The sequence below is a fragment of the Pteropus alecto genome, unplaced genomic scaffold, assembly GCF_000325575.1.
Source record: "Pteropus alecto unplaced genomic scaffold, ASM32557v1 scaffold8, whole genome shotgun sequence".
NCBI classification, from domain to species: domain Eukaryota; kingdom Metazoa; phylum Chordata; class Mammalia; order Chiroptera; family Pteropodidae; genus Pteropus; species Pteropus alecto.
Genome location: NW_006494609.1, coordinates 770981 through 797020, shown reverse-complemented (window position 1 = coordinate 797020; position 26040 = coordinate 770981). Strand labels below are relative to the sequence as shown.

Sequence of the window (26040 nt, the reverse complement as noted above, 5' to 3'; positions counted from 1 at the left end):
GCAACACAGGTGATCAGACAGTGAACCAGTGCCTCTTGCATCATAAGGCAAAAACTGCTTGGGATCTAGAGGTAAACACTGCATTGTAGGGGTTCAGAACGAGTCACCCTGAGGTGTGCCTCTGTGGTATGTGGATTAATTTTGAGCTAAAGGCAACCAAGACTCTTTGGGCTCAAGAGGAACTTCTGCCCCCTCCTTGACTAACTAGAAGAACTTAAATTAGGGGCCTTGCCCATAATAAGAGGTTATTGGAGATGGCTTTTCGTGGTCGATCTACAGGACAGGACAAACTTGTAATTACTGAACATCTGTTCATTTTATCATCCTGCAAATGAACTTCCTCCCCACTGAAGCCCCAAGGTGCCTTACCTCATCCTTAGCTCAGAATGTCATAAGAGCCTCATTTTCCCTTTATGTCTCTGAACCTCTTATGCATGTGGGGTCTCTGACTCTCTTGTGTATGTGGTGTTCCCAAACGTATGCATGTAATTAAATTTGGTTATTTTCTCTGCCTCATGTAGCTCAAATCGGTGAAAGAGCCTTGAAGAGTAGAGGAAAGTTTCTTTTTCCCCACAGCAGCAGTCCCAAACTTTTTTGGCACCAGGGACTGAAGCTCCTATGAGAATCTAATGCCTGATTATCTGATTATCTGAGGTGGAGATGCTAGTGCTGGGGAGTGGCTGCAAATACAGATGAAGCTTTGCTCGCTCGCCCGCTAATCACCTCTTGTTGTGAGGCCTGGTTCTTAAGAGGCCGCGGCCTGAGGGTTAGGGACCCCTCTCCACAGTATTGTCATTATGTTGTAAAATATTATCCCATGTTAAAAAGGATGTTATACAGTATGGTGAATAGTCACTGGGTAACATCACGAACAATGGGGAAAACCCTCAATACCACATCAGTTTAAATAATTACCACCACATTAAAAAAAACTGCACATGGGGGCACTGGAACCATGTTTCTAATATTAACATTCACGACACATTAATGTTTCAACTTACATTTTTGGTATACATTTAAAGTATATCACAGTTGGAAGAACACAATGATTTTTTGTTATTGTTAGCTCATTATATTTTATTGCTACACAAACACTAAAGTTGCAGTGAATTCTTATTTTTGAAGTCAAACCAGGCCATTTAAAATCTACTAATTAGAATAAGAAATAATTAGTTGGGCTTGTAGTGTGGAATAATAATACTTATAAAACCTTTTGCAGAAACTCATGAATATGAGCTAAAGTTGTTTTTCTAACTATCACTGACGTAATTAAAATAAGATATGTGCATTTTAGATATGCTATGAAGGGAATCCTGGGGGAGATACTGAGGACGGGAGCATGTTTTATAGTGGTTTTATTACCCACTTTCTGCTAACATAAACATTCAGCAATAACAACAAAGAAATGATACTTAATAGCTATACAAACCAACAAAACACTACTGGATAAAAAACACCCACTATGAAGGTATTTTTAGTAAGCATGATTATTCTGTAACATAGTAAAATCTCAAGAAAGTAAACAAATTGTGTGTGTATTTGGTAAATATATATTTGGGAAATACTTAGAATGGAAATATCAGTTTTTATAAACTCCTTACATTTGATCTTCAGATGGTTTCAAGTACTTTGCTAAGTTCTCCAGGAGAGACACCCCAGCAGGAAGTCACTGATGGTTCCTTTACTTTTCCTCTGGGCAAAGATGGCTTGTGTGTGCCATGTAATGTTTTGCTGCTAATTACTTTCCAGCTTCAGACATACCAATTAATTTTTTTCCCTTTTAGTCGCCTCTAAAATCATGTACATTTAGCCTTTTACTTTGTAAGTCTTGTCAGAAGCAAATAGTTACTTTGGGATGTTTAATGTTTTCAAAAAAGATAAAAAACAAAACCAACCTAGAGGCTGAAATCACAGACGACTTTTAAAGTGTAAAAAAAATTAATTTTAAGCATTGGCTGTGATGATCATTTCCCCTATTTTAACAGCAAAATGAACTCCAACCAGTGAAAGCAAAATACTACTGAGTTCGCTTTGGAGGAAATATGAAGAAGTGACAAAATCTGTGCTATGAAACTAGATAGTATATATCATGAAGAAGAGGATGTAATATGATTTCTCTGCCACTGAGTCCATAGAGACTAGAGAATGATATGCATCCTAAGAAGTGGTTTGAACCAGTCATTAAAACATTTTTCTGAAATATCAACCTATTTTCTCTTTTGCTCTTTTGTAAATCGATTAAGGCTGGCTGAATGGAAATGACTTTACATCTCTGAATTACAGATGAAACACAGCAGTACCAACTGGGACCACATATGATGGGGAAACCGCATACCTACCCTTCAGGCATGGATTTCTGCCTGTAAGTGCCCCCACCAGAGCCAGTCTCGCTGGATGAAGACAGGTTGCTGGGGGAGTTACGACACTGCTGAGATCTTGCTAGAGCCATGGAGGAGACCGTCACGTAGATGTCCGAACCAGGAGACAGCCTGTAGGTACAAACCAAAAATATGAAGTCAACGATTCAAAGGGAAAATCCCAAGGCATCTATGATGGATGATATCACACAAATGTGACAAAGACAGCGACTTCATGGAAATGGTGAAAATGAAGCCAGCTGGAAGCATGCAAAAGAAACGTCCCCTAAAACTACTCCCTAACGAAACAGCTGGAAAAGTGCCTTGAAGGGGGTGGGGTGGGCGTCAAAAATTAACGGGGCGGGCAGGGAGGGGGAACATACATGTTTCCAAAAGCTGCCAGAATTCAATGGACTCAACTGCTTATGCAGTTTCTTAGTGTGGCAGTGTAAAGGGTTACTGAAACCCAGTGACATTAACACAGCAATTAATTCCAATTTCTCACACTGATTCTCCCAGAGTTTATGACCATAGTGAGACTGGTATGTTCTTTGTATGCTTCTTTGTTTTCTAATTTTATTACTCAGAGTCTGGAATGAATTGTCAGATTTTGTTATTTAGTATTTATGAATTTGGTTGATAGTAGCATCACCACATAAAAATCTTCATGAAAAAAAAAAAAAGTCTAGAACTGCAGTTGTTGAATTTATTTGGAATTAGTGAATTTATATAATATCACAGTAGAGGTGTGCTCCGCACAGCCATCTAATAGATCTGTTTCTAAAGTTACGGATCCTTCGCCCTGATGACTGGCTCTTGAGACAGAGACCAAAGGTTTGCAGTCAGGACAGACATATATTCCGCCCTGCCACCTCCCCCCCACCACCACCTCCTCTGCTTTAGTAGGCAACGAGGTAACCACTGGAATATCAATCTGATGCTGACCACTGTGATGAGCTGTAAACTAAACTTTAATAACAATGGCCTTTTGTTTCAGAAGTGAATGCTGGCACACATCATTTGCCTGCTGTAACAGGGCAGGTCACTCCCTTTTATAGTTGAGGAAGTGCAATCGAAGTCATTCATTTAATAAGTCAGGCGTCTTCATTCTAAGTCCACTGCAGTCTATGTTAAACTATTACCGTCCCCTAGAGAAGGCTGCATTTTCTTTCCTTAACAGGATAGTTTGCAATGAGTCTGCATGGTCAGATGATTTTGCAGGTACCGGTCTCATACTCAAGCCAAAGCTCCGAAGCCTGGAGACAGAACCTGATTCGCTATAATATGGCAGGCTCCTACAGTGGACCTATGATCATTCTGTAGTGGGGCAGGATGGGGTTTCAGGTACAGGACGCTGACAGAAGGGAAAACAGAATCACAATGAGAAGCTTTTCTAATAGAGAAAGAATAAGGACAAATACTTAAAAGTATGACTCTCAAATCCATCTATGCCCAAAGGACAGAGCTGACTTGGGAGCCAGAGCTCTGTCCTCAGCAATAAACTTGTTGTCCCCAGCTGTCTCCTAGATCTCTCTATGGAATACCCTCGTCAGCAACTCGAATCACATCTGCTAAAAACTAAATGATTTTTTTCCATTTTCCCACTCCCATACCCCAAACCTGTCCCTCCTATATTTGCTATTCTAAGTTAAATATTTTGAAGCCATTCCCCCTGTCACCCACCCTTTCCTCATCTTCTATAGTCAACTTGTCTAATTAAGTTCAACTATTTACTGAGCACAGACTAAGCGTTAGGCATCCTGGGTGCTAGTCTTGAAAAGACAAACAAGATAACTGGTCTCCAACCTGATGACTGTCCTTTAAGCTCCCCCATCACCAGCCTGGGTCAGTACAACAGTGTTCTAACTGGTCTTCGGACTTCCAGGCTCTCTCCACCCCATACCTTCAATTCCCTCTACCACCCTGAATCATCTGACTGCTAACAGCCTCTCCACGGCTTCCCTTTGCCTATAGGATAGAAGATCAAATCCCTGCCTCCCTCTTCTAGGCCTTGGACCATCTCATCCAAGACTATCCTCATCTCCATGCTCTTTAGCTGCCTCCATGTACCCTACAACCTGGTCGTATTCCGTGTCTTCCAGTTCTCAGACTTGCCCATCATATTCATACCTCTTCTCATCTTGTCTCCCCCTTTTCACTCACATAAAATTCGTTTTCTCCAACACCTAATTCCAACATCATACCTCTGAATTCACAGATGAATTAGAACCTCTTCAAGTCCCACAGCGGTCTGTCCTTTGCACCATTATAGCACATCTCACAGAATGGTTAGTTTTATATGTGTCTCTCTCCCCAACTAGATTCTGTCCTTCAGGGGCAGGACTGAGCCTTATGTATCTTTACATGTCTGGCTGCTTGAAAGAGAATCCCCAACAGCAGTATAGAAAATGAAGAACACTAGGTGCAGGATAAGGGCCCGCAGTTACATCAGGTGTCCCAACCCAGAAGTTTTCAACCATGGAGGGTTGTGTCAGTTGAAAAACAGTTGGTTACTAATTTTAAAATAAAGCACCAAATTTGTGAATAATTTACTAAAGACAATCATGACACATTCAAAGGTAATACACTTTCTTAAATACAAGAAAAGGGGATGATGGAATTATACGCAGACACCCTTGTGCGTATCATCAATCTGACACATAATGGTGTGAGAAGTCAATGGCAATGCCGACTCTACATAGTGTGAGGAGGGGCAAATAAGGAGACCTAGGATGCTAGGACCCTGGACAACGTGATGAGACAGAGTTCCTAAGGTCCCCTTGTTAACATCACCATCCGGTTACTACTTCACAGATTCAGAGAAACTCGGGCTAACCATGCAGCTGGCATCCTCATCAGGATGCCAGACTCGAAAAGGGGCATGGGAGGGGCACTGTAGTGGGGTCACAGACTAGAGGGGTCATTGAACAATGGCTATTCCCTACTTTGGGTAATGTGCTTTGATAAGAGAAAGATCAAGACATTTATCTGGGCACCATAAAATGGATGTCTCTTTATTCTTTTCCATTAAAACATCTCCCAAATATCACGCTATTTATTCTGGAACCATTGGAAGGGGACTGGGGTGGGAGAGGAATGGGAGGAATAGGATACAAGGAAAAAAACTAGGTAAGGATAAAGGAAAGACACAAACCCAAATGTAAGAAGAGTTTGGCTTCTACATGCACCTAATACAGAGAAATGTAAATATGGTTTCGTTTTGTAGCTGCTTTGATTTTCTTACTGCAAAGAGGAGGAGGTATTACAGAAATATGGGGCCGGGGGAGACGGCAGAAGAAGGTTACTACGGTTGGGGCCTGATAATTTTTTAACTCTCTTCAGAGTAATGCCAATGAATTACATTGATGGTGAATGTTAAAATGTTTATGCTTCTATGAGGAACTGATAACATGATTCCATAAGGAAAGCCAAGACGTAACTCTTATATTTTATTTAGAGCTTGCTTTTCTTACCCTGCTCTTCAAAACGTTAAATTAAAATATCTCATATTCCTTCTCAACCTCAGCTCTTTTATTTGGCAAGTATATCAGAAAATTCTACTTGGTTACTGGAATTATCCCAAAGTGAAAAAATAGCATTTCCAGAAGGCCGGCATTCATTCCCACTCCTTTTCTGCATTTATATAACTCAATAGTGGCTTTGTTTTCTGACTGTTCACACACAGAGAACATACATACAGCAACTGATGTAATGGCACCCAAATGTTTTCACTATGCTAGATGTATGTGTGGTGGGCAAAAAAAAAACAAAAAACAAACAAAAAAAAAACCTGCACACACATCAGAATTAATCTTTATTCTGATGACTTACTATTCTTTCCAAATACTCTAAATTTGACACCATCGCACAAATATTACTTGAGAACAGACCTACTTCAGGGAGTGGGAGGTACTGCCTGCCGGCACTGGCAGTCCACTTCTGCCGGAGAGAGGCCTGCAGCTGATCATTACTGGAAGTTGGGCTGGTTGCTGTCCGGCCACTTTGAAAAAGGGTACTCCTCCAAATTGGCTCACATTGGAAGAGAGCATGCTGACCTCTGGAATCTCTGTTCTCCCACCCCCTCTATTTTAAGGGTTGCTGAGGCCAGTGAAGAGTTAGTGGAAGATCACAAGTCTTTTCTTCTCTTTTGAGGGAAACCCAGATCTTTCTGCACTCTCCTGGTCTTAATGAGCCCAGGAAATTCTAGATGTTAGCGCCCAAATAGGTCAAGAGGACTAAGATTAATACCGCTTACAGTTGCTAGGAGATCTTTTAATTCTGCGGAATATAAGAAATAATCTTTTTTAAGAGTGCCCTGGTCATTGCCAGAGATGGAATTTCTAAACCTGTTAGCATTAATTTCAGTAGATTCTCTTCCCTACATTTTTATAAATTTAGCCAAGAAATAACTAAATGTTTTTAAAGTAACTGGTATTAACATTCTCTTAAATGCTTCCAGAAATAAAATACCAGGGCTTTTTGATTGTACAAAGAACGCAGTCATTGAAACAGCCACGATCACCAGCCAGACAGACAATACTTCCATAGTCTGCAAGATACACATCAGCTTTTCATTTCAATGCAGTGCATTTTGTTGCAATGAAAGTAAAGAGCTGAAGGGGATGGACATTCAAGAAGAGATGGGCCAAGATCAGTATCAGTTCCTCATTCTCCCACCAGGATAAAAGAGAGAACAGCTAAAAAAAAAAAAATCCTATATTTCTAATAAGATAACCCCTGCCCGCCACTACACCCTTCCCATGAATCAATTCACAGGACTATTATACAGTGTTAACATTTACAGACTCTTATTAAATTGATCTCTTTGGACTGTGACTGATTATAATTTATCGATTTATGGATAAGGAATTGTCAGCACTGGAGTAAGATGCTAAATTTTTTCCCTAGTATTTATGTAGTATTGGTTTAATTATCCCTCCAGCTTTTTACTCCAAAGTGACAGCACTGCTTAGATGTGTCCAAGGAGATAAGGCCCTCTGTAACTCGAGTGCCAACAGTGGATGGTGGTAAAAACAATTGAGAGGGTTTCAAATAGCAGCAGTGACGGACAAATTAGATGCTTGAGTCCATAATCAAGCACAGCATTCTACCACAACTTAGCAATTAAAATGCTATTCACCCAGGGAACAGGACCAAGTTAAGGTCTGTCTTCAGCAGTGTATATTAACCAGGGATTCTTCCAGAATTACGTAAAAAAAAAAATCTCTGAAATGATTTGAGGTAATGTGATTTGGGTGTCATAATCAGACTAGACTTGAAGAAGTTGTGTTCAAATTCGAACAGCTCATCCCTGTCTTCTCATCTCTTCCTCTGGGTACTCTGTGAACCAGAGTTAACTCTGGCTTTCCAACCATACGGTTCATATCAGCTCTTCAGACTGGATCATGGAAATCTTGTTCTGATGAATCCTAGTCTGTGACAAGGTCAATTTATAAAAAGGAATAACTCTCATGTACAGTTAGGAAAATATGGCAATGCATCATGGTGTTGGCAAGCTGCTGGAGGTTCATAGCCCAGCACGTATCATGGCTGCCTCTAAGAACAATCAATTTTACATATAAGGGTGATTGTAAAGAACAGAAAGTAAAAAGGGATTGCAAACAAGATCAGCTACATAATTTGTGGGACTCAGTGCAAAATGAAAATGTGGGTCCCCTTGTTCAAACACTATTACAAATTTCATGACAGTGACAGCAGAGGTTGCTGCACAGGTTGCACACCCCAGAAGCTGGCCCTGATTGCAGCGTATGTGACTGGGCACCCGCAGCATGCAAACATTCAGCAAGCATTTCTTGAGCACCGTCTACATATGGTGGTAGATTGAATCTCATTCACACAGCATGGAGTCCAACGGCCCTTGATGCTAACCAGCTATGACTTTGTACAAATTATTTCATCTCTCAAACCCTGGGCATCCTCATCTATAAAAGAGGTAAAGAGCAACCGATTTATTGGGCTACCGTATGGGTTAACTGAGAAAACTCGCACAAAGGACTCTGAACAGAGCGTGTCCCAGAATATGAGCTCAGCAACAGCTGCCTACAGCTTTTAAGGAAAATACAAGTAAAATGTGACTACCGTGAGAGCAGTAAAAATAGAGTGTAGAGGGTTCAGGCAGGTTAGAAGTCAAATCTTGTTGGGAAAAACAGGACAAAGAACACACATTTCCCTTTGAGTCAATTTTAAACAGCTTTACCCACAATATACTTTTAAAATAGGAGTATTGTAAACTTAGCCAAAAAATATTAAGAATTCTATTTAAATCTAGCTTTAATTCTATAGCTTTATCTGACTACAGAGTGTTTCACTTTTACCTATCATTTAATTTTTATAAAAATAAACTGATTTACCCAAGTATCCACTGATAGAAGAATGGATAAACAAAATGTGGTATATAAAATGGAATATTATTCAGCCTTAAAAAGGAAAGATTATGGACTGGATGTACTCCACACACATATACACAAATTCATATATTGAAGCTCTAACCCTTGACATAATAACATTAGGAGGTGCGGCCTTTGGAAGGTAATGAGGCTTAGATGAGGTCATGATGGTGGAGCCCCCACGATGGGATTAGTGCCCTATAAGAAGAGGAAGAGACACCAGAGCTTCTTCTGTCCTATGACACACACTTAAAAATGTGTTGTACAATCAACAAATCTTAGAGGAAAATGTCAGCGGTTTCAAATATAAAGCAGAAAGAATACACTTATATTTGAGGATACGAGAAGAAGGTGACTGCCTGCAATTCAAATCTCATCAATAATCAAATCTGCTGGCACTTTGATCTTGGATTTCTTGCCTTCAGAACTATGAGAAATAAATGTCTTATTTAGGCATGCGGTCTATGGTATTTTGTTATAGCAGCCCGCGTCAATACAGGAAGGAAATTCTGACACATGCTACAACATGGATGAACCTTGAAGACATTATGCTAAAGTGAAATAAACTAGTCACAAAAGGACAAATATTGTATGATTCTATTTATGTGAAGTACCTAGAACAGTCAAAACTCATAGAGACAGAAAGTAGAGTGGCAGTTGCCAGGGGCTGAGGAGGGCAAGGGATGGAACGGGGAGTTCCTGTTTTATAGTTTCACTTTGGTTGGATGAAAAAGTTCTGGAGATGGATGGTGGTGATGGCTGCATAACAATGTGAAGGTACTTAACGCCACAGAACTGTACACTCAAAAATGGTAAATTTTATGTTATGTATATCTTATCATAATAAAGAATTCTTTTTAAACTGATTTTCCCTGAATTCATTTACTTCTGTTCCTGCTTCTTTAAGTTCTTTTGCTTATTGGTTTAGTTATTAAATAAAGTTTAAAAAATTTCATTGTGAGCCTATTAAAATGCCAGAATCTATGGCTGGGTCCTTGGGATATGACCATGACTAAAAAGACTGCCTTAAGTTGAGAATGTGGTCAAATAAGATTAAAATGAAGGATACTAAATTCTGTGAAGGAAGACGACCTTCAGTGAGGCGAACGTTCTCAGGAGGGGCAATTAAGGTGGAGGTGAGAGGAGAGTGTTTGGGGAACTTAAAGGAGCCTTCTCAGAGGAGGACAGGCCTGGACTCCGTGTCCAAATATCAGCTATTAAGCTGCTAAGAAGGAAGTGGAAGGGCAGATCAAGCACAGCAGCAGGAGTAAAGGCATTAAGGAGAGAGAAAACAAGGCAAAAAAACAGTCATCTACATGCCTAGAGCCTGAGGTGGCAGGAAGAGTAAAAAAGAGCCAAGCAGGTAACTCGCAGGGAGAGATGGACTAGAAACTGAAGGCAGAAATGAAAGGCATGGCCTGGGGAGCATGCCCACTTTTATTACACAGGTCCAAGCATATGCAGCATGGAGGCATGGAGAGGTGTTTTGGCCTGAAAAATCTTCCTGGGAAATGAGAGCCCCTGAGGCAATGACAAGGAGAAAGCTTAACAATGAGGAACTCAACAATTCAACAGAAGGTAAGGACTTGATAACTAAATGGTGTGGAGACAGGGATGAGGGAGGGGTGCAGGGAACGGGGATTACGGATCCCAGTTCTGTTCTGGAGGCTCGGACAGATGGCAAAGCTCTTCACCAAGGTGGGTAACACGTGAGAAGGAAGAGGTGATGGAGGGGCAGGGGTGAAACTGAAGTCAGTTTGGACTTGTATGAGACACTGACATTCGAGCGCAGATGGTTCATTAGGTAGTCACATATACGAAAATGAAAAGTAAAACAGAGGTCAAGGCAAGATATGTACTATTAAGGAACTACCCACACGCAGATGATGGCTGAGGTTACTGAAATAAACTATTCTGAGATATTGCAGTGTGGGATTAAAACAAAAATGAGAAAGAATCATGGGGACACAATTTGGGGGGCAATAAGACAGGTTCAAAGAGGTGATAAAAAAACAGGAGTAAACTTTTGGAAGACAAGGAAAAGGAGTTGGAAGGAGGGTGGCTTTAACTTTACAAACATGGACGTCAGCAGGATGCAGCCTAAGCAATCCCAGAGAACCTCAAAAGTTCCAAGAATTAAGGATCCTCATTCAGATGAAAAGGCTATGATCCACGGGGACAGTATTTGGAAAGTACAAGTCCTAAGACTTCTAACCACTGTTATATTCTAAGTAAAGGAAGAGTAAGGGTTAAATGGGTGCTTGCTTTGTCTCAAAGCAGAAAATGAGGCTGTGAAGATTAGCATAGAACCTGTATGAAATAAATTTAGAAAGCATTTTCTTAAAAATAAAGATTGGATGAGCATAGGACTATTATGCCTTCAGAGAACTCTTTGTTTCAACAATATTCACCAGACACAAGCTTCATGCCCTATACGGTGCTAGTGTCTGCTGAGGAGGGGATTGGGGGGCTGCAAATGCAGCCAGCTATAACTCTACGTAACGCACTTCATTCAACTACTTAGAAACTAAATGCAATGAAGAGAGATGAATAGTATGGCATGCAGGTGAAACTCAAAAGTACCAATGGCTCAACAAGCCCTAACAACAAATATTCACATAAAGGCTGGTAATACTTCATCTAAAAAAAGAGAATGGAAAATTATATGCTAAGATGTCTGTTGTTTACGCAAAGCCCCTTAAATAGCTAAACTTTTCTGAGCATATTAACACAGATCAGGGTTTTATTACTGATCCTGAATTATGTACAAACATAGCAATGTGGTAAGTTCAACGTGCTACGGCTAGCTATTTTATTTTCAATTCTACCGCTACATTCTACATAAATTTGAGGCCAAAATAATGATTGCACTGCAGTACCTATTTTTGCTGAATAAATATCAATTCTGTTAATAAATACTGGCCCCACAAATACTATAAAATTCTATACTCAAAGGCCACCTGGAAAGCATAAAGCTCATATATTTAAACCAAATAGAATTAGACTTTATTCTATTTAGATGGCAAATAGGTCATCTGTTCTAACTGCATCAGTTTCTCTTAACAATGTATACACAGAATACAATTCAGTGAAATAATTCTTGTTAGAAACTTCAAATACCAACACGTTTTAGTATGTCATAAAAATCCTGACCTTGGTATTAAAGGAAAAGGATAATCTGTTCCACAAATATATTTTTTTAGTTGTTCCTAATGACCTTTACCTCTAGGATCTTGCATACGATTCAGGAAAAACTATACATCTATAGGCAGTAAATTAACATTTTCATCTGAAATGAATCATGCTGAATCCAGCCATGGTGAATGAAGTAGGCAGATTTGTGTAAGCATGGGCAGGGTAGACCAGAGGCGGCTGCTAACTTAAGCTTACACAGCTGGTTTCTCTACAGTTAAACACAACTTGCCTAACCTGGGTAAGAAAAATTCATGGAATGAAACAATTATGTAAAGTCAATACTTTGGTCTCAATATTAGGCTCATGTCATCACTGGTAAGGCAAGAACCAAGACATGGCAAAACTTGTCATTTGTTTTGACCATTTGTGATTCATTTGAGAGGTCCACAGCATACTTTAGAGATTGCCTGGGTACAAATGTAAATGGCGCCTGAGGCGGGGCTGGTATGAAGGGGAGAGTCAAATGAATGAGTGGCTAGCCAGGGGCCTCGCTTGCATATCTCAGTAAGGTGTTCTGTTCTCAGTAGGACTATGAAAGGAATGCTTAAATTTTTCAGTTATATTTTACTATATTTCATGGAAGAAATTATATTTTCTGGTAAACTTAATGAATCTGTGGATTCGTGAAGGACTCGGGAAGTATTCCTGATGAATGTCATGAGTCTATTCTATACCCAAATACTCCTGAAATAGTAGCCAAACAGATTTTCTCAAATATTACCTTCTGTTTATGACTTAAAGTTAAAACTTAAAAAAGAAATATTGCATTACTGAAAATTAGGAATGATGGCACAGGAAATCGAATTCTTAAATTTTCACAAAAGAACATTCATTTAACTATTACATACTTCAAAACAAAGATGAGACAAATAACTTGAATATCCTAGAAATGTAAGGCTGAGATCTTCCAAGTCACCCACACCCTCCATCTGAGACCTGAAATCTGAGTCCAGTGTCCTTAAGAATACCTGCAATTAAGAAGCCTTAGAGGGAACTGAGTAGAGGTTAAATGTTCCTGAAAAGCACTTGTGGCCCCACTTCTGCCACTTTATACAGCTTAGAGTCATGGGGCTGCTGTTTCAGTCTTTTCTGGTGAGCATTCGCTGAGATTCCCTTTTCTGGGTAGAGTTAAAATGAAAGGCAGGCACAAGTACACTCGGAAATGACCTCTAGAACTCAAAGAGCTCCATCTGGGAAAAAAATGGAGTTGATGCATTGTCTAGCACTGAAAGCTGCTTGCATCATTGGATGATAATTAGCTACAAAAAATATTTTCTCTTTTGGAGGTCAGTCTGTTCAGCAATAAGCTTTAGTTTCTGTTGCAGAAATTAAACTCAACATGGAATTGAAATATATTCTGCTATTGTATTATATGAAATATTGTATAATGCAAATAACAGACAAACAGTTTCACTTGTAAAAACCCAATGATTGTTCTGGAGAGAAAAGAAAATAGCACTGAGAGAAAAATAAGATCTTTCTCTAAACAATGGTTTCCGAGGTTCATCTTTCAAAATGTGGGCCAGATCATGAATTCCAGTTAACACGCCCCTCAGAGAGCCCAGTTTGGAATGCACAGAACAAAGGATTTATTCAGAGATCTCTTGGATGTTTTTTCCTCCTCAAAAATAATGAAAGCAAGGAGTCCAGACGGGAATGCAGCCCCTTTGGGAGAGGAACCTTTTGAGACGGATAGCAAGGATCCGTAAATAAATCTCCAAGATTAAATGAGGAATTTTAGAAAGCCTAGTTTTGTTTGTTTGTTTGTTTGTCTGTGTGTTTTTTACTAAATTATTTCTACATGGTATTCCAGTAATTCTGAAATAGCTAAGTGACAATGTTTTATGCAATAGCTCAGACGAAGATAAAAGATCATAATGCGGTTTTTAAAACCTCCAGCTTTCTCTCCCAGTTTGAACCAATGACTATTTAAGCATAGCTGGGACCTGTTTTCCTTGCCACCCTCTTCTTGCTGGACCTGGTTTCTGCTGCTCAGATGAGTAAGTCACATTTTCGCTGCCACAAGGTCCTTCCTTCTACCCAATGCAGATCCTGGAACAGAGACTTCTCCCCAGCTCTGAGGGTTTCTGATGCCTTTAGCATAGGAGCCACAAACACAATGGAAGATGAGATCAGGACAAGCAGAAGTGATGGGGGAAAGGACAGTGGGTGGACAGAAAGAAGCTGGCTTCTTCTAGCAGGTTACTGAATTAGACTGTCTCCTTCATTAGTGTAGGTAATTTAAGGTAACAAATTTATAGCGTAACTATTTAAAATTTTATGGCTAATTTTATTAACATTTTAAAAGTACTTAATATAGTTTAATTTTTGGCCTAGATTATAGTTCAAAGTGCTGCATTGTATAGTGAATTACAGACAAGTGTACTAGGGCATCCTTGCCAAGGAAGAGCCAACTGGTTATCATTTGTGAGGGAATTTGCTGTGCCTTTTAATTTAACAACAAATCTTGGTTCCTCACTTTTTGGGATCCCTCAATTCCTCTCCTTTTTGCTTATTTTATTCAAGACGGAGTGTTTTTAACACATCCACGATTCTCTTCTACTTCCAGAGCAGTAGAAAATGTTTGCACTGTACTGGTTGTTTTACTTTCTCACAATTCTTCATCAACAAAGTGACAGATACTCAACAGAAAACATGCATTCTGTTGCTATCGTCATATCACTTATCCCCAAAAGATGAAGACTGTCAAAAGTGATCACATGGTCAATGTCACCTCAAGGCATCTACCAAATTCTAATTCACGTGGCTACTAAGTGCGTGCAGGGATGATTTTTGTTAATCCCACAGGGAAATGAAAGATAAAGCACAATGACCACTACACACAGCAAAAGGCTATGCTGGAATATAGCCTCATTTATCCTTATGGCTTTGGAATACTGTCATGCTTCGAAAGCCACTTGTGCATGCCTCTCAGTTTTAATTATTGATTTCCAATAAAATATGGGAAGACCAAAAAGCCAGTGCTTATGGGTCTGGTGTTGCTTAAATTGGGGGCAAGGCCGAGAGCAAACCCGTGAAGGCACACTCACCGCCTCTCCAGGGGCCGCCCGTCACTCGAGATGCTGCGAGGAATGTTGGCGGCTCTTTCTGGAGGCGGCATCTTCCCGTCGCCCTTCCCGGCATTCAGCCTCGAGGTCATGGGACTCTGCACCTGGGACGGGACTTGAGGAGCGTGAGGCCCTTTGCTGGCACTCCTCTGCCATTTGTTGTTATTTCGGAATGGAAACTTGAATTCGTATGAAACCCCTTCATTCATTTTGTACTCCATCACCGGCATGCGGTAGGTTTCAGAGCAACTCCTATTAGGGGTGGGCACAGAGAGAAGAAAAATTAATATTGTTTTTTCTTGTCGGTGGAACCACACTGATTCTCATTATCAGTTAAAATGAATCAAACACTTCATCCTCTGATTCTAACCATCTTTAACCACTGGGCCCTATAATTATTTTCCTTTCAAAAACCAGAACCCCAGGAAGTATTAGTATTTTTCTTTGCTCAATCCCAACTGTTGGGTCTGCGATAACAAGTCCTTAAACAAAGAGACTCAAGGTCACCCTGCTGGGGGGTGGGAAGGTACTGAGGCTTCAGGGAAGGCCACCGGAATAGCATGACAAGGTAGCAGACCCCTAAGATGGGGCCTCAGAGGAAACAAGCAGTGAGGTTTACAACTCTTCGTTGTGTATTATGATTGGGGTTCTAAAAGGGTGTACAGTTTTGAATTTGTTAGGATTCTGATAGTCAAAAATTAAGTGGGAAGAAATCTTGAAATCCAAATTAAGAGCCAAATTTAACTCAGAAGGAGAGGGGAAAAAAAGCCAATTACAGAAATTCTACAATTATCAAATGACCAGGGCATGAAGCGTAATTTGAAATCAGACTTTCCTCCACCCCGAAAGTTAGAAATCTTCCATAGGACAGCTGTCCTCAGATAGCATGAGTGAAATTAATGGCAGGCACAAATGTGTTCTGCCACTTTAGCCCCTTTTTTTGTGCCACTATCCCAACCTCCAAACCTCAGGAAATGGGGAACCTACTTTCCGTTCCCTTTACCCAAACAACCAAGGGATGATCAAGCAACTATTGACTGATAGACAAATTACTGAAAAAACCTATTCTCACTAAAGCATTAATTCAAACTGTGCATTCAAACTGCATCATTAAGTGAAAAAAATGACTCTTTCTTAAAGGAATTTCGAAGATTGAGAAGCAAGTGGGAAGATCTGGAAAGGAAAGGTTAAGAATGATTGCGAAATAGCCCTTTGAGACGTACTTTATAGATAACATAAGAAGAGTCCAAACCAATGCCATCTAATAGAAAATAAAATGTGAGCCACAAAAACAAGCCACATGTATAATTTTAAAATGTCTGGTAGCCATATTAAAAAAGTAAAATGAAACAGGTAAAAATTTAATAATAATTTTATTCAACCTAATATATTCGGAATACTATCATTTCAACATGTAATCAAGAAGTTCGTATTAATAAAATTACTAATGAGGTATTTTACATTCTTCTAAGTTTGTTGTGTATTTTATACATAAAGCATGTCTCACTTGGGACTAGCCACATTACAAGGGCTCTAGAGCCATAAGTGACTCATGGCTTCTTATTGGACAAATCAGGACCCAAGAGCATTCAACTGAAGACCTGGACCTCATTTTGGGGAAGGGGCCATGTTGGTGTGAGAATAAGCACCACAGAAGGTGTCTGTCACTCATTCATGACCTTGTCTATGTATCTCAAGGTGTAACTCTTGACATTCCAGATGTACCCCACAACGCGTCCCCTCCCATGCCTCCAGGATAGCCATAGCTTTTGAAAGTGCTGCTTTTGGAGCAAGTACATTCGCTGGCATCCATGCGCTCCTCAGTCTCAGCTCAGGTCTCCTATGGGTATCCTTCCCTAGAGTTTCCTTACTACTCCCCCCTAAACCCCCCAAAAGCCTAGGTCAACATTAATCTAACCCTCTGCCCAAGATTCTACTGTGCACCTTTTATGCTTTAATGACAATGGCTTTCCAATTTTTTTGGACTACAATCCCAGTAAGAAATAGAGTTTACACTATGATACCTCACAACCACACACACACACACACACACACACGTCCTTCCTCTGATAGCTTTCATTATGCTATACTCTGTTAATCTATTTCATAAAAAAATACACTGGGTGCAACATCCTAAACTGATTTTATCATAAGAGTTATGATCTGCAATTTGTAAATTTTACAGAACATGACATTACTTTTAGCAGTAAATGACTTATGTAAACCCTTTTCTCTGATATGAAAATATCAACTTAGGCTTTGATATAATTTCTAGTTTTGATTCTGATATTTGACAAAAAATATGACATTGCAACATTGTGGGAGGTTTGTTAATAGAGGTATTACTGCTGTATGATTTGAACTCTTCCATTTCTGACTAAATATGGCATATTATACACTATTTACTGCTCCGGATCTGTAAATATAATGCAAGAAAGCTATAGCTTGCCAAAAGAATATTAATAAAAATAACCTATGGGGAAACTTCTCTCCATCTCAAAATCAGGACTAGTTTTGCTTCTCAGCCGTACTCCGCTTTTAACTTGTAAACTCAATGGATCATATCATTTCCATCCTTTTCTGTTGGCTGCTAGGAAACACTACATGTACATAACTTTATTATCACGTATTTTGGGCACTAATTTTTCAAACATGTTCCCCTAGGTCAGGTTTTCCCACCACGCCCCTTCCCCTGCCCGCTCCACATACACAGATGTCCTTCACTGTTTTAATTCTGTGATACTCTGCATTCTACATGTACCTTCATTGGCTGCTTCAAGTCCATACTGCATCAGGGTAGAGGATGATAAATGATAATGGAAACAATAATGATGTAATATAAAACAGACAAGTCGTTTTCACTTTGGGGGCCTTAGTTTCTTTGTGAAATAATTGCTGAACTTTCTTCTTGTTCAAATACTCTCTGGAATCATCATTTGAGCTGCATAACATTTAATACTAAAACTAGTTAAAAGACCCCAATTAGCCAAAGACTTCATCTTCTCTATGGTCTATACTTAATTTCCATCATTCTTAACATATAACTAGAAACCTTCGGCATATTCCATAATTACAGAATGTAGTCTGACAAAGCCAAATGGGGAGAGAAGATTTGCTCATAGAGGACGGAAGACAAAGGTTCCACAGAGCTACACCTTGGCCATCACCTTCCACGGTGAGGCGGACCATCCACTACCTTCTGATCATTCACTCATCTCTGTAAAATATAAGAATGACACCTGGAATCCAGAAGTGAGCAGCACATCGAAGAACAAAGATAAAAGCTGGCTTTTAATGATATGCATGAAAGTTTATAAAAGGAGTTTTGTTATATCGTCTCGAGAAAAACTTGGTGTTGAACAATAACAACTAACAAACACAGGTCACAATGGACCAGACACTAATCTAGCCTCGCTACGACTCTCTGAAATGAGTATATCAGTATCCCCATTTATCAGATGAGAAAATGTAGACTTGGAGAGATTAATTTGCCCACGACCACACAATCAGGAAGTGGCAAAGCCAGGACCTGAACCCAGAGAATTAATTTACTTTTGGTTAGTCTTAGTTCTGTCACTAAGCATACTTCTATTTCAAGTCCCCATACTTCTTCACCTTATAGTAACTATCACATTTCACTCAGGGCAGAGCCTATGACAAAACAAAAAACTCAGCAACTTTTAAAGAGCTATGATCAAAAGAAATTAAAATGTGAGGGCTAAAAGTGACATATAGTGACAGGTTGAAACCATAAGTTAAGTAAAAAGCCATTCCATTCACTTACTCTCTTTTTCGGTCTTTTTATTATTCCTCACTTTCTCCTTTAATTTCTTATTACCCATTACTCTCTCTCTCTTTTTTAAGACACTAAGAATTAGAAAAACAATCGAACAGTATATAGAACAAAACATTATAACACCAGACTAGTGAATCAGAAAAATTAGATGTTTGAGGACAGCTAGGTCCCTGATAAGCCATGTGACTTTGGCTTAGAAACAAATACTTACCCTCATCTGAAATATGAGAGATTTCAACCAGAAGATCTCTAACAGTCCTTCTAGCTCTAAAATATCTGCTTTTACACTTTGAAATACTTGTTTTTAAAAATGAAGAAAAAATGTTGTGACCCACTCTTATTTAAAATGTAATTTGGTCTTTTTATGTAACTTGTTTTTCCACACTTCTCCTTGAATCGCTTTCTTTAAAAACTGCAGGCTCCTAGCCCTCCAGAAAATAAAAGTTTGCCCTCCCATGTAACGCCATCAAACATCAAAATTTAATATGTTATGTGGGTATTTTTCATCTTGCCAACAGAATAGAATGGCTGTTCAAGACTCAGAGGTCGCAGACACCGAAAGATTAATACTGGTCATGAACTTCAGCGTCTGTGATGGAGTGGGGTGAGGCGTCCCACCTGCAGGCTCACATCTCACTCCGGGGGAAATCTTCCAGGTAAAGTCCGCAGGTAAGTACCAACCGGTTCCTGCAGGACTGCTTCCAGCATGCTGTCATTCTAGTTAGCCACGCTTGCTCTCTGGGCAGCTCCCGAACCTCTCCCAATCTCCTTCTCCTCATTGTTTCAATGGAAGTAAGGCTGCCATGGAGATTTCTTCAAAAAGCCCAGTACACAGCAGGGGCTTAAAAAAGTTGCTTTACCTTCCCTGTCCCTTTATTTGTTATTGAAGCCCCACTTTGTTGTCATTATACTGGCTTTTTCATAAAAAACAAACAAACAACCCAACAAACAAAACAAAACAAAGAATCCCCTGACTTTTCCACGTGAACATACATGGGTGTTTGTAATCACATACGATCACCATGCCAGGTGCCTATGGCCTCAGGATACGGGCAACCCTGAGGAGGGGTGGGGGATGCGTGTCAGCGTGCCGCAGGGAGGCCTGTTCAGCCTCATGCTGGAGCTGCAGTAACGACTGACAGAGAGTGACTAGTCAAGGAACAGAGGAATTAGTTGCTAGGAAAACAGCAGTGGGAGTGTGAAGTGCGGAGGAGAAGGAGGAAAAAAAGACAGAAGAGAATTATCTTATTTTGCTAAAAACTGTAGCAAGGTGCTAATGCTTCAACTGTTCCTTTGAAGTCATTTCTAAAGGCGGGAAATGGAGAGCAAGGCTTTTAGTCTGCCAAAGGCCTCGATGGCATCATCTCACACCTGCTCTGAAGGTCAGACAGCGGCTTTTCAGATGGAAACTGGGTGACAGGGACAGAGTGTGTCTCTGAGGCCCATGGGGCTGTGCAGTACACTGGTCCTTCATCCCAGCCTCCCATGAGGCATCGTAACCAACACCCTTGGTCATGTCACTACCAGCTCCGCTGGCGAGGAGAGGATGGTAACTAGGGCCTCAGAAGCGGTGCTGGGAGAATACGGCAAAGGCGGCTCACTCGTCAGGGGTGTGCTGGAGCTGGCCTGTGCTAGTTTGCAGAGTGGCTGTGAGTCTCTATCCCAACTCTGCATTCATGGTGTCACGTTGGTGGCTTGAAATCGGCCACAGTGGGAGTATTTACGCCATGAGAATCAGCAAATGTTAAAAATCAAGGTTCTTTTCCCGAACCGAAAGCCAGTTTAGCAGCAAGCCCCTGCTTATGCTGGTATATAAGGAAAAGATTTGTGTCCCAAGCATACAAAGTAGCAGTTAAGAGCCTGGATTCTCAAGTTAAGACTTAAATTTTCCAGATGACCTTAGGAAGTTACTAACCTTTCTGAATCTTGGTTTCTTTTAAATAGGAATATTAATAGTATTACCTCAGGGTTGCTTTAAGGGCTAAATGCACTAATTCATATAAAAGTGCTTTTTCCAGGACGTGGACATTAATTACTCTGCAAATGTCAGTTGTTTGTACCAACACACCACAGAAGGCGCATCCAGTCTAGTATCTTGCCCTTGATAAACCACCTCCCATCAAGGACTCATCTATCTAGGGCCGGGCCTTCAGATCCATCTTTCTAGCAACCGCTATTCACAAGTCATCGTCTGTAATCCTACCCTTTCATTCTGTTTCCTTACACACTCTCACACACACCTACTTCCTCCAAACCCCGCCACCTACCCCCTACAAACTGGGGAGACAGAAACAGGGGGAAAGACCTCTGAGCAGACAAGATGGCGTCACGAGATCTACGGGCTTCATTCTGAGTAGATTAGTCCTCAGACTAGTAGCTCTAACTCTGTGCTGTGTGTAACGAAGGTTGACAAGTTACAAAGCTTGGTTATCATCTCTAGTTCACAGCTGTCTGTTCAGAAGCAATGACGTGGATGATTTGTAGGAGACAACGAGGAACAGAAGGCAGACAAGAGGAAGAGCACAGAGCACTTGGAGAGTACTGTAAGGACCCAGCAGCCTTTCTGATCCACCTCGAATCAGTTCAGCAAAGTGCTTGACGAATGATGCGCTTGGAGAAACCGGAAAAGACCTGGCTAACTAAGGCAGGGTATGTGTGTAAGGCGATTTCAGAATATTCCTCCCAACTCCCCCACCCCCCAAAATAGTTGGAATAAAAAGTTCTGGGTATATAGTTTCCAGAGAAATCCAGTGGTCCAAAAGGTAGCGTTCCTTAAGGCCATTAGATGAAGGGATTTCACCATGTTCTGACAGAGGTACATAATTTCTGGGCCATCTAGGGGTAAGTAGTATTAAGAAACAGTACCTTGCACACTGTCTGGTCTGTAACATCTGGTTTTGAGAACTAAAGTCCATTTAGATCGTCATTGCTGCTTATTTTTTAAAGGACACAAATGACCGATTATAACTGTTAATACAGTCTGCTATCCGATGTTCATGAATCTGAGAACTCAGTGGCAGACTGGTCATGTTTCAGGGGAAAAAAATAGGACGAAGAATATTGTCTTGGCTTTAGAAGGCCTAAGAATTAATTGCCAAAGCTTAAGAGAAACTCTTAGAAAATAATGGGTTCAAAGCAAATTAACAGATTGAAAAAAACTAGCGATAATGGCATGGGTGTGCCCAAAGGAGAAAAGAAACAGTTGATTAAATTTGTTCCATCAGGAAACTTCCCGGGAGAAAAAAAAAATTAAATTTTCAACAGCACTGCTGGCCTGGCAGGAGCCGGGAGGGGTGGGGAGCTCCTGGGCTTCCCTTTTGGAAAAGGATGGGGCCAAACTGCTGAAGCAACATGAGCAAGATCAGCTTTTCTGAAGCCAATCCCTGACACAAAGATGCAGTTCAGAAAAAGTTTGGACAGTCATGTTTGCCCCTCCAAGCTGAGATAGCCAAGGTCAAAACAGAACTTTATAGAGTTTTGGACAGCAATTGGGTACAAATGGGAGATTCAGAAGAATAAGAGTGTCATGGAACATTAAAGAAAAACGTCTGATGGTTTGTGATGCTGAGCGTCTTTTACTGTTTAGTGTGTAATGTTTCTGAGTTACTGGTGTGAGATGTTTAGGATGGATATTACCAGACTTCCCTATCTGTAACGGCAACTTCATAAATCCAGAGATGTAAATCTTGGGAACAGTCCAAGTTAGTCATTCTTCCCAGCTACTGTTGTCACATTCTGAAAGGGAATCGTATCCTGAATTGGCCTATCCATGGATGGACCTTTCCGTATCACGTGCAATATAGTGCTCTGCACAGCGCCCTACTCCCCCACCCAGCAGATGTCCTACGTGGCACACAAATCCGGCCCTGGGCTCCCAAGATCACAGCTGCCAACTCAGACTTACCTCCGTGGGGTGCAGTCATCATGGGGGGGAATAATGACAACCTTCACTGTGACAGATGTTCTTAGGAGATCGATCATCTGCTCATGGCTCAGAGTGGCCACCGCCACCTTGCAGATCTCCACCAGCCGGCTGCCCTGCCTCAGCCCTGCCTGCCAGGCATAGCCGTAGGGCTCCACGTCTGCCACGATGCCCTCGTAGTTGACATGGAAGCCAAGCTGTCCCAGCCCATTCCTTCTCAGAGTCATCTCCACTGACTCACAGCCCTTAGACACAAACTAGACAAGGAAACAAAAGAAACAGTTTAACCCACAAGGTATTAAGTGGTAGACATGGAACCAAAAAAATAGTGCAAGCGAGGTTATTTCTGAATACCCTACTGGAAGATGAACAGCGGTCGAGTTATTTCTCCTTCACTAACAGCCATTCATCAGGCCAAAAAGAACATACTTGTTGCATCCAGGAACTCAATAGTGTCACTGAAGTTACAAGGAAACCTTTGAGACATACAGGGAGCTGGCAGCAAAGAGAAACTGTATTCTGCCACTCACTTTGTCCTTAAAAAAATTCAAGGTAGCAGATATCCAATTAATTCTTTTCAACAGCTAAAGCAGACTGGCTGGGCTAAATCATCAGTCACCAAGCAATGAATCACACATAAACAGGTTTCCAAAACACATGTGCGCACAGTAAATGTGTCTTTCCCTGTTTGTTCTACTACTTTTCTTCTTGAAAAATGATTGAAACCAAGTATGAGATAAACCCTGTGTCCTTCACATCATCAAGGGGATTTTTTTAGAGGAGCTAATAAAAGAGTACAAGCTTCTATAACTTGGCTTTAGTCTGTACTGAAAGCTTTACAAAGGGGAAACTGAATGTAGGTAGGTGGAAGACTTACCTGCAACCTTTTGACAATCTCTTTGATATCCTCATTGTTAATGAAACTCTCCACCGCAACACATTCCCCTCGCTCGTAGAAGATTTTGAGGCTAGTGTCAGTTGAAGTCCACCCTATCACATCTCTGCAGGAACAGTTGAAAACCACGCTCTTTGTTTCCTGTTCGATGAGGACGATGAACTCATTGGAGACCCCTAGGAGGCAATCTATCTCCATTGCCTTGTTGTAGTCTTTGGCGTGGACAGCCCACACAATGGCCCCCATGCTACTGAGCTCAGCTCCTGGGTATGGCTTAGACTTTTCCTTCTTTTTGGAGGCCAGAGAGATGAAAGGGAACTTGCCAGATGGGTCAATAGGGGTGTTGGTGACATTCTTTTCTGCCAGATCTTTCAGGTATTCCTGGCGGGTCCGAGTCGCCATGGCTCGGAACTTTTCTGATTTATGAGCAGCGTTTTCTGCATTAATCACTTTGGCCAAAAGGAAGTCCCTGAACACATTTGACTTAGGGAAAGTTACCCCTTTGGGGATGGGAGGTCCAAAGGAAGGCACATCTCTGGACCTGGTGACAGCCACACTAAGAGAAGAAAGCAAAGATCAAAGAGAAAGAGGTGTGTCAACATTTCTCAGTCTCAAAGCCAAGAGAATAAAATATATTTTCTCCAAGACAAAGACAACCCTCGAAAGGAAAGTAACTGTCACTGTTCCACAAAAAATAATACACATTTTCACTTAACGAGAGCACACTTTTTCTTTCATCCACATTTAGGATTTAAAATTTTTTCTAGGTCAAAAAAACCCCAAAAAGCTTAAAGAACTTTCTTTTCATTAACAAATAGTAAACCAATCATAACTCCAAGAAAAGAAATTTACTGTGTTCTTCACAAAAGACAACATTTCTAGGAATGGGGAGGGGGTGGGAGGGATTACTATAATCACAAGCATAGATTCTGTAAAAACGCAAACGTGGTTTCCATTTCAGATCTGATGCCCATAAGCAGACAGCTTATAATGAAAATATAAAAAGATGCATGACATAAGAGAGATGATTAATAATTCTTTTTAAGTAAATAAATATTACTTGTTGGTCTTTGTGTCAGGCATTATGAAACCAAATCAAAAGCATAACTTAAAAGTGAAAATTGACATTTGAGTAAGGTATTAAAATGATTTTGATCTTGATAGTAATAGCAATGGTGCTTTAAAATCATAATTTTAAAATGAGCTATTCTTTGGTTCATATTCTCCACCTTTGCTGTTTGACTCTGACAATTTGATCATGAGAATATTTTCCATTTTCCATTTTTTTATGTGAGATTGATTTAAGAAAGCATGTTCTAGTTATTTCTTCTGCATAAATCTTGCTAAAACTTGGCCTAAGAAAAAGACCGCACGAGTGTCTGTAATAACCTATGATTTTTAATCCCAAAAAAAATTTCCTGAAACAACAACAACAGAAATTAAATGGAAACGAGGTTGTGTGTTTTATATCATGTTCCAAGATCTCATCCCAGGGCCTCAGCAAAGTTTGAGAGGACATAATTCTAACAGATCACATCTCTCTTTTTTTAAAAACACCTAATCATTTAAAAGTGAGTCAATTATGCAATTGTACTAAGCATAAAGGAAGCAATACAAAATCTATTTCATCTAAACTCTCAGAATTAAAAAGACATAATTGGAGAGCATGCATCTTTCAAATTAAATTGAAGAGCTGTTTCATTATTTTTTATTTTAAAATCTTTAAGATCTTTGCTGTTTTGCTTTTCAAAAAATGATTACTTCTTTTAAAATAGGATAAATAAAAAACAGCAAATTCAGATCAAAATATACATTTTGTCAGAAAATTCCACAGAACGGGCTATTTGTTGATTTTCAAAAACTATATTTTTTTCAAAAGACTATCAAGTTCACTTCATGACAAAGAAAGGTGGCAAGCAACTCCATTATCTAACTGGAGAAGAGAATTCACAGAAATCTCCATATGCATTATAGCTTAATTATACGAGTATTAGGAAGGCAATTTTTCTTGTCTATTGTGAGCTGTCTGGCTTGAATGCTGACAGCTGTATAATTTTAATTTGATCATGTTATTTTTTTTCTAAATCAAGCAAAAGATGCTAAAATCCAGATTTGCTAGCTTTTCTAAGAGGAATCCTGTAAGGATCCAGAAATATTTAACAACTTTCATTTTTAAATTGGCAATTTCTTTTCTTGATAATTTCATTTCAAATTGTTACTCTTTCTCAAGAAGCAGCTGTGATTTTATTTTAAATAAGGAGAGGAAAATGCTTAGCATGGGATGTGAATATGGGCACCATCCAGTTGCCCCTTAAACTCATCAGCTTTCTACAGATCTATTTATTAACTGATAGAACTTTAGACAAACATATACTGAAAACCCACCAATAATTAGAAGCC

At 40.1% G+C, this 26040-nt stretch overlaps 1 protein-coding gene across 1 annotated transcript in view; it reads right to left on the bottom strand.

Moving 5' to 3' along the window:
* SIPA1L1 (signal induced proliferation associated 1 like 1) overlaps positions 1 to 26040 on the bottom strand; it is a 321807-nt gene that overhangs the window by 44430 nt on the left and 251337 nt on the right. Inside the window, exons 11-14 of the mRNA XM_025042110.1 lie at positions 23623 to 24196; positions 22728 to 23002; positions 15010 to 15279; positions 2340 to 2489 (exon numbers count right to left, since the gene is read on the bottom strand). Coding sequence (XP_024897878.1) covers positions 2340 to 2489; positions 15010 to 15279; positions 22728 to 23002; positions 23623 to 24196 — 1269 coding nt within the window. The remainder of the gene's footprint in view (positions 1 to 2339; positions 2490 to 15009; positions 15280 to 22727; positions 23003 to 23622; positions 24197 to 26040) is intronic.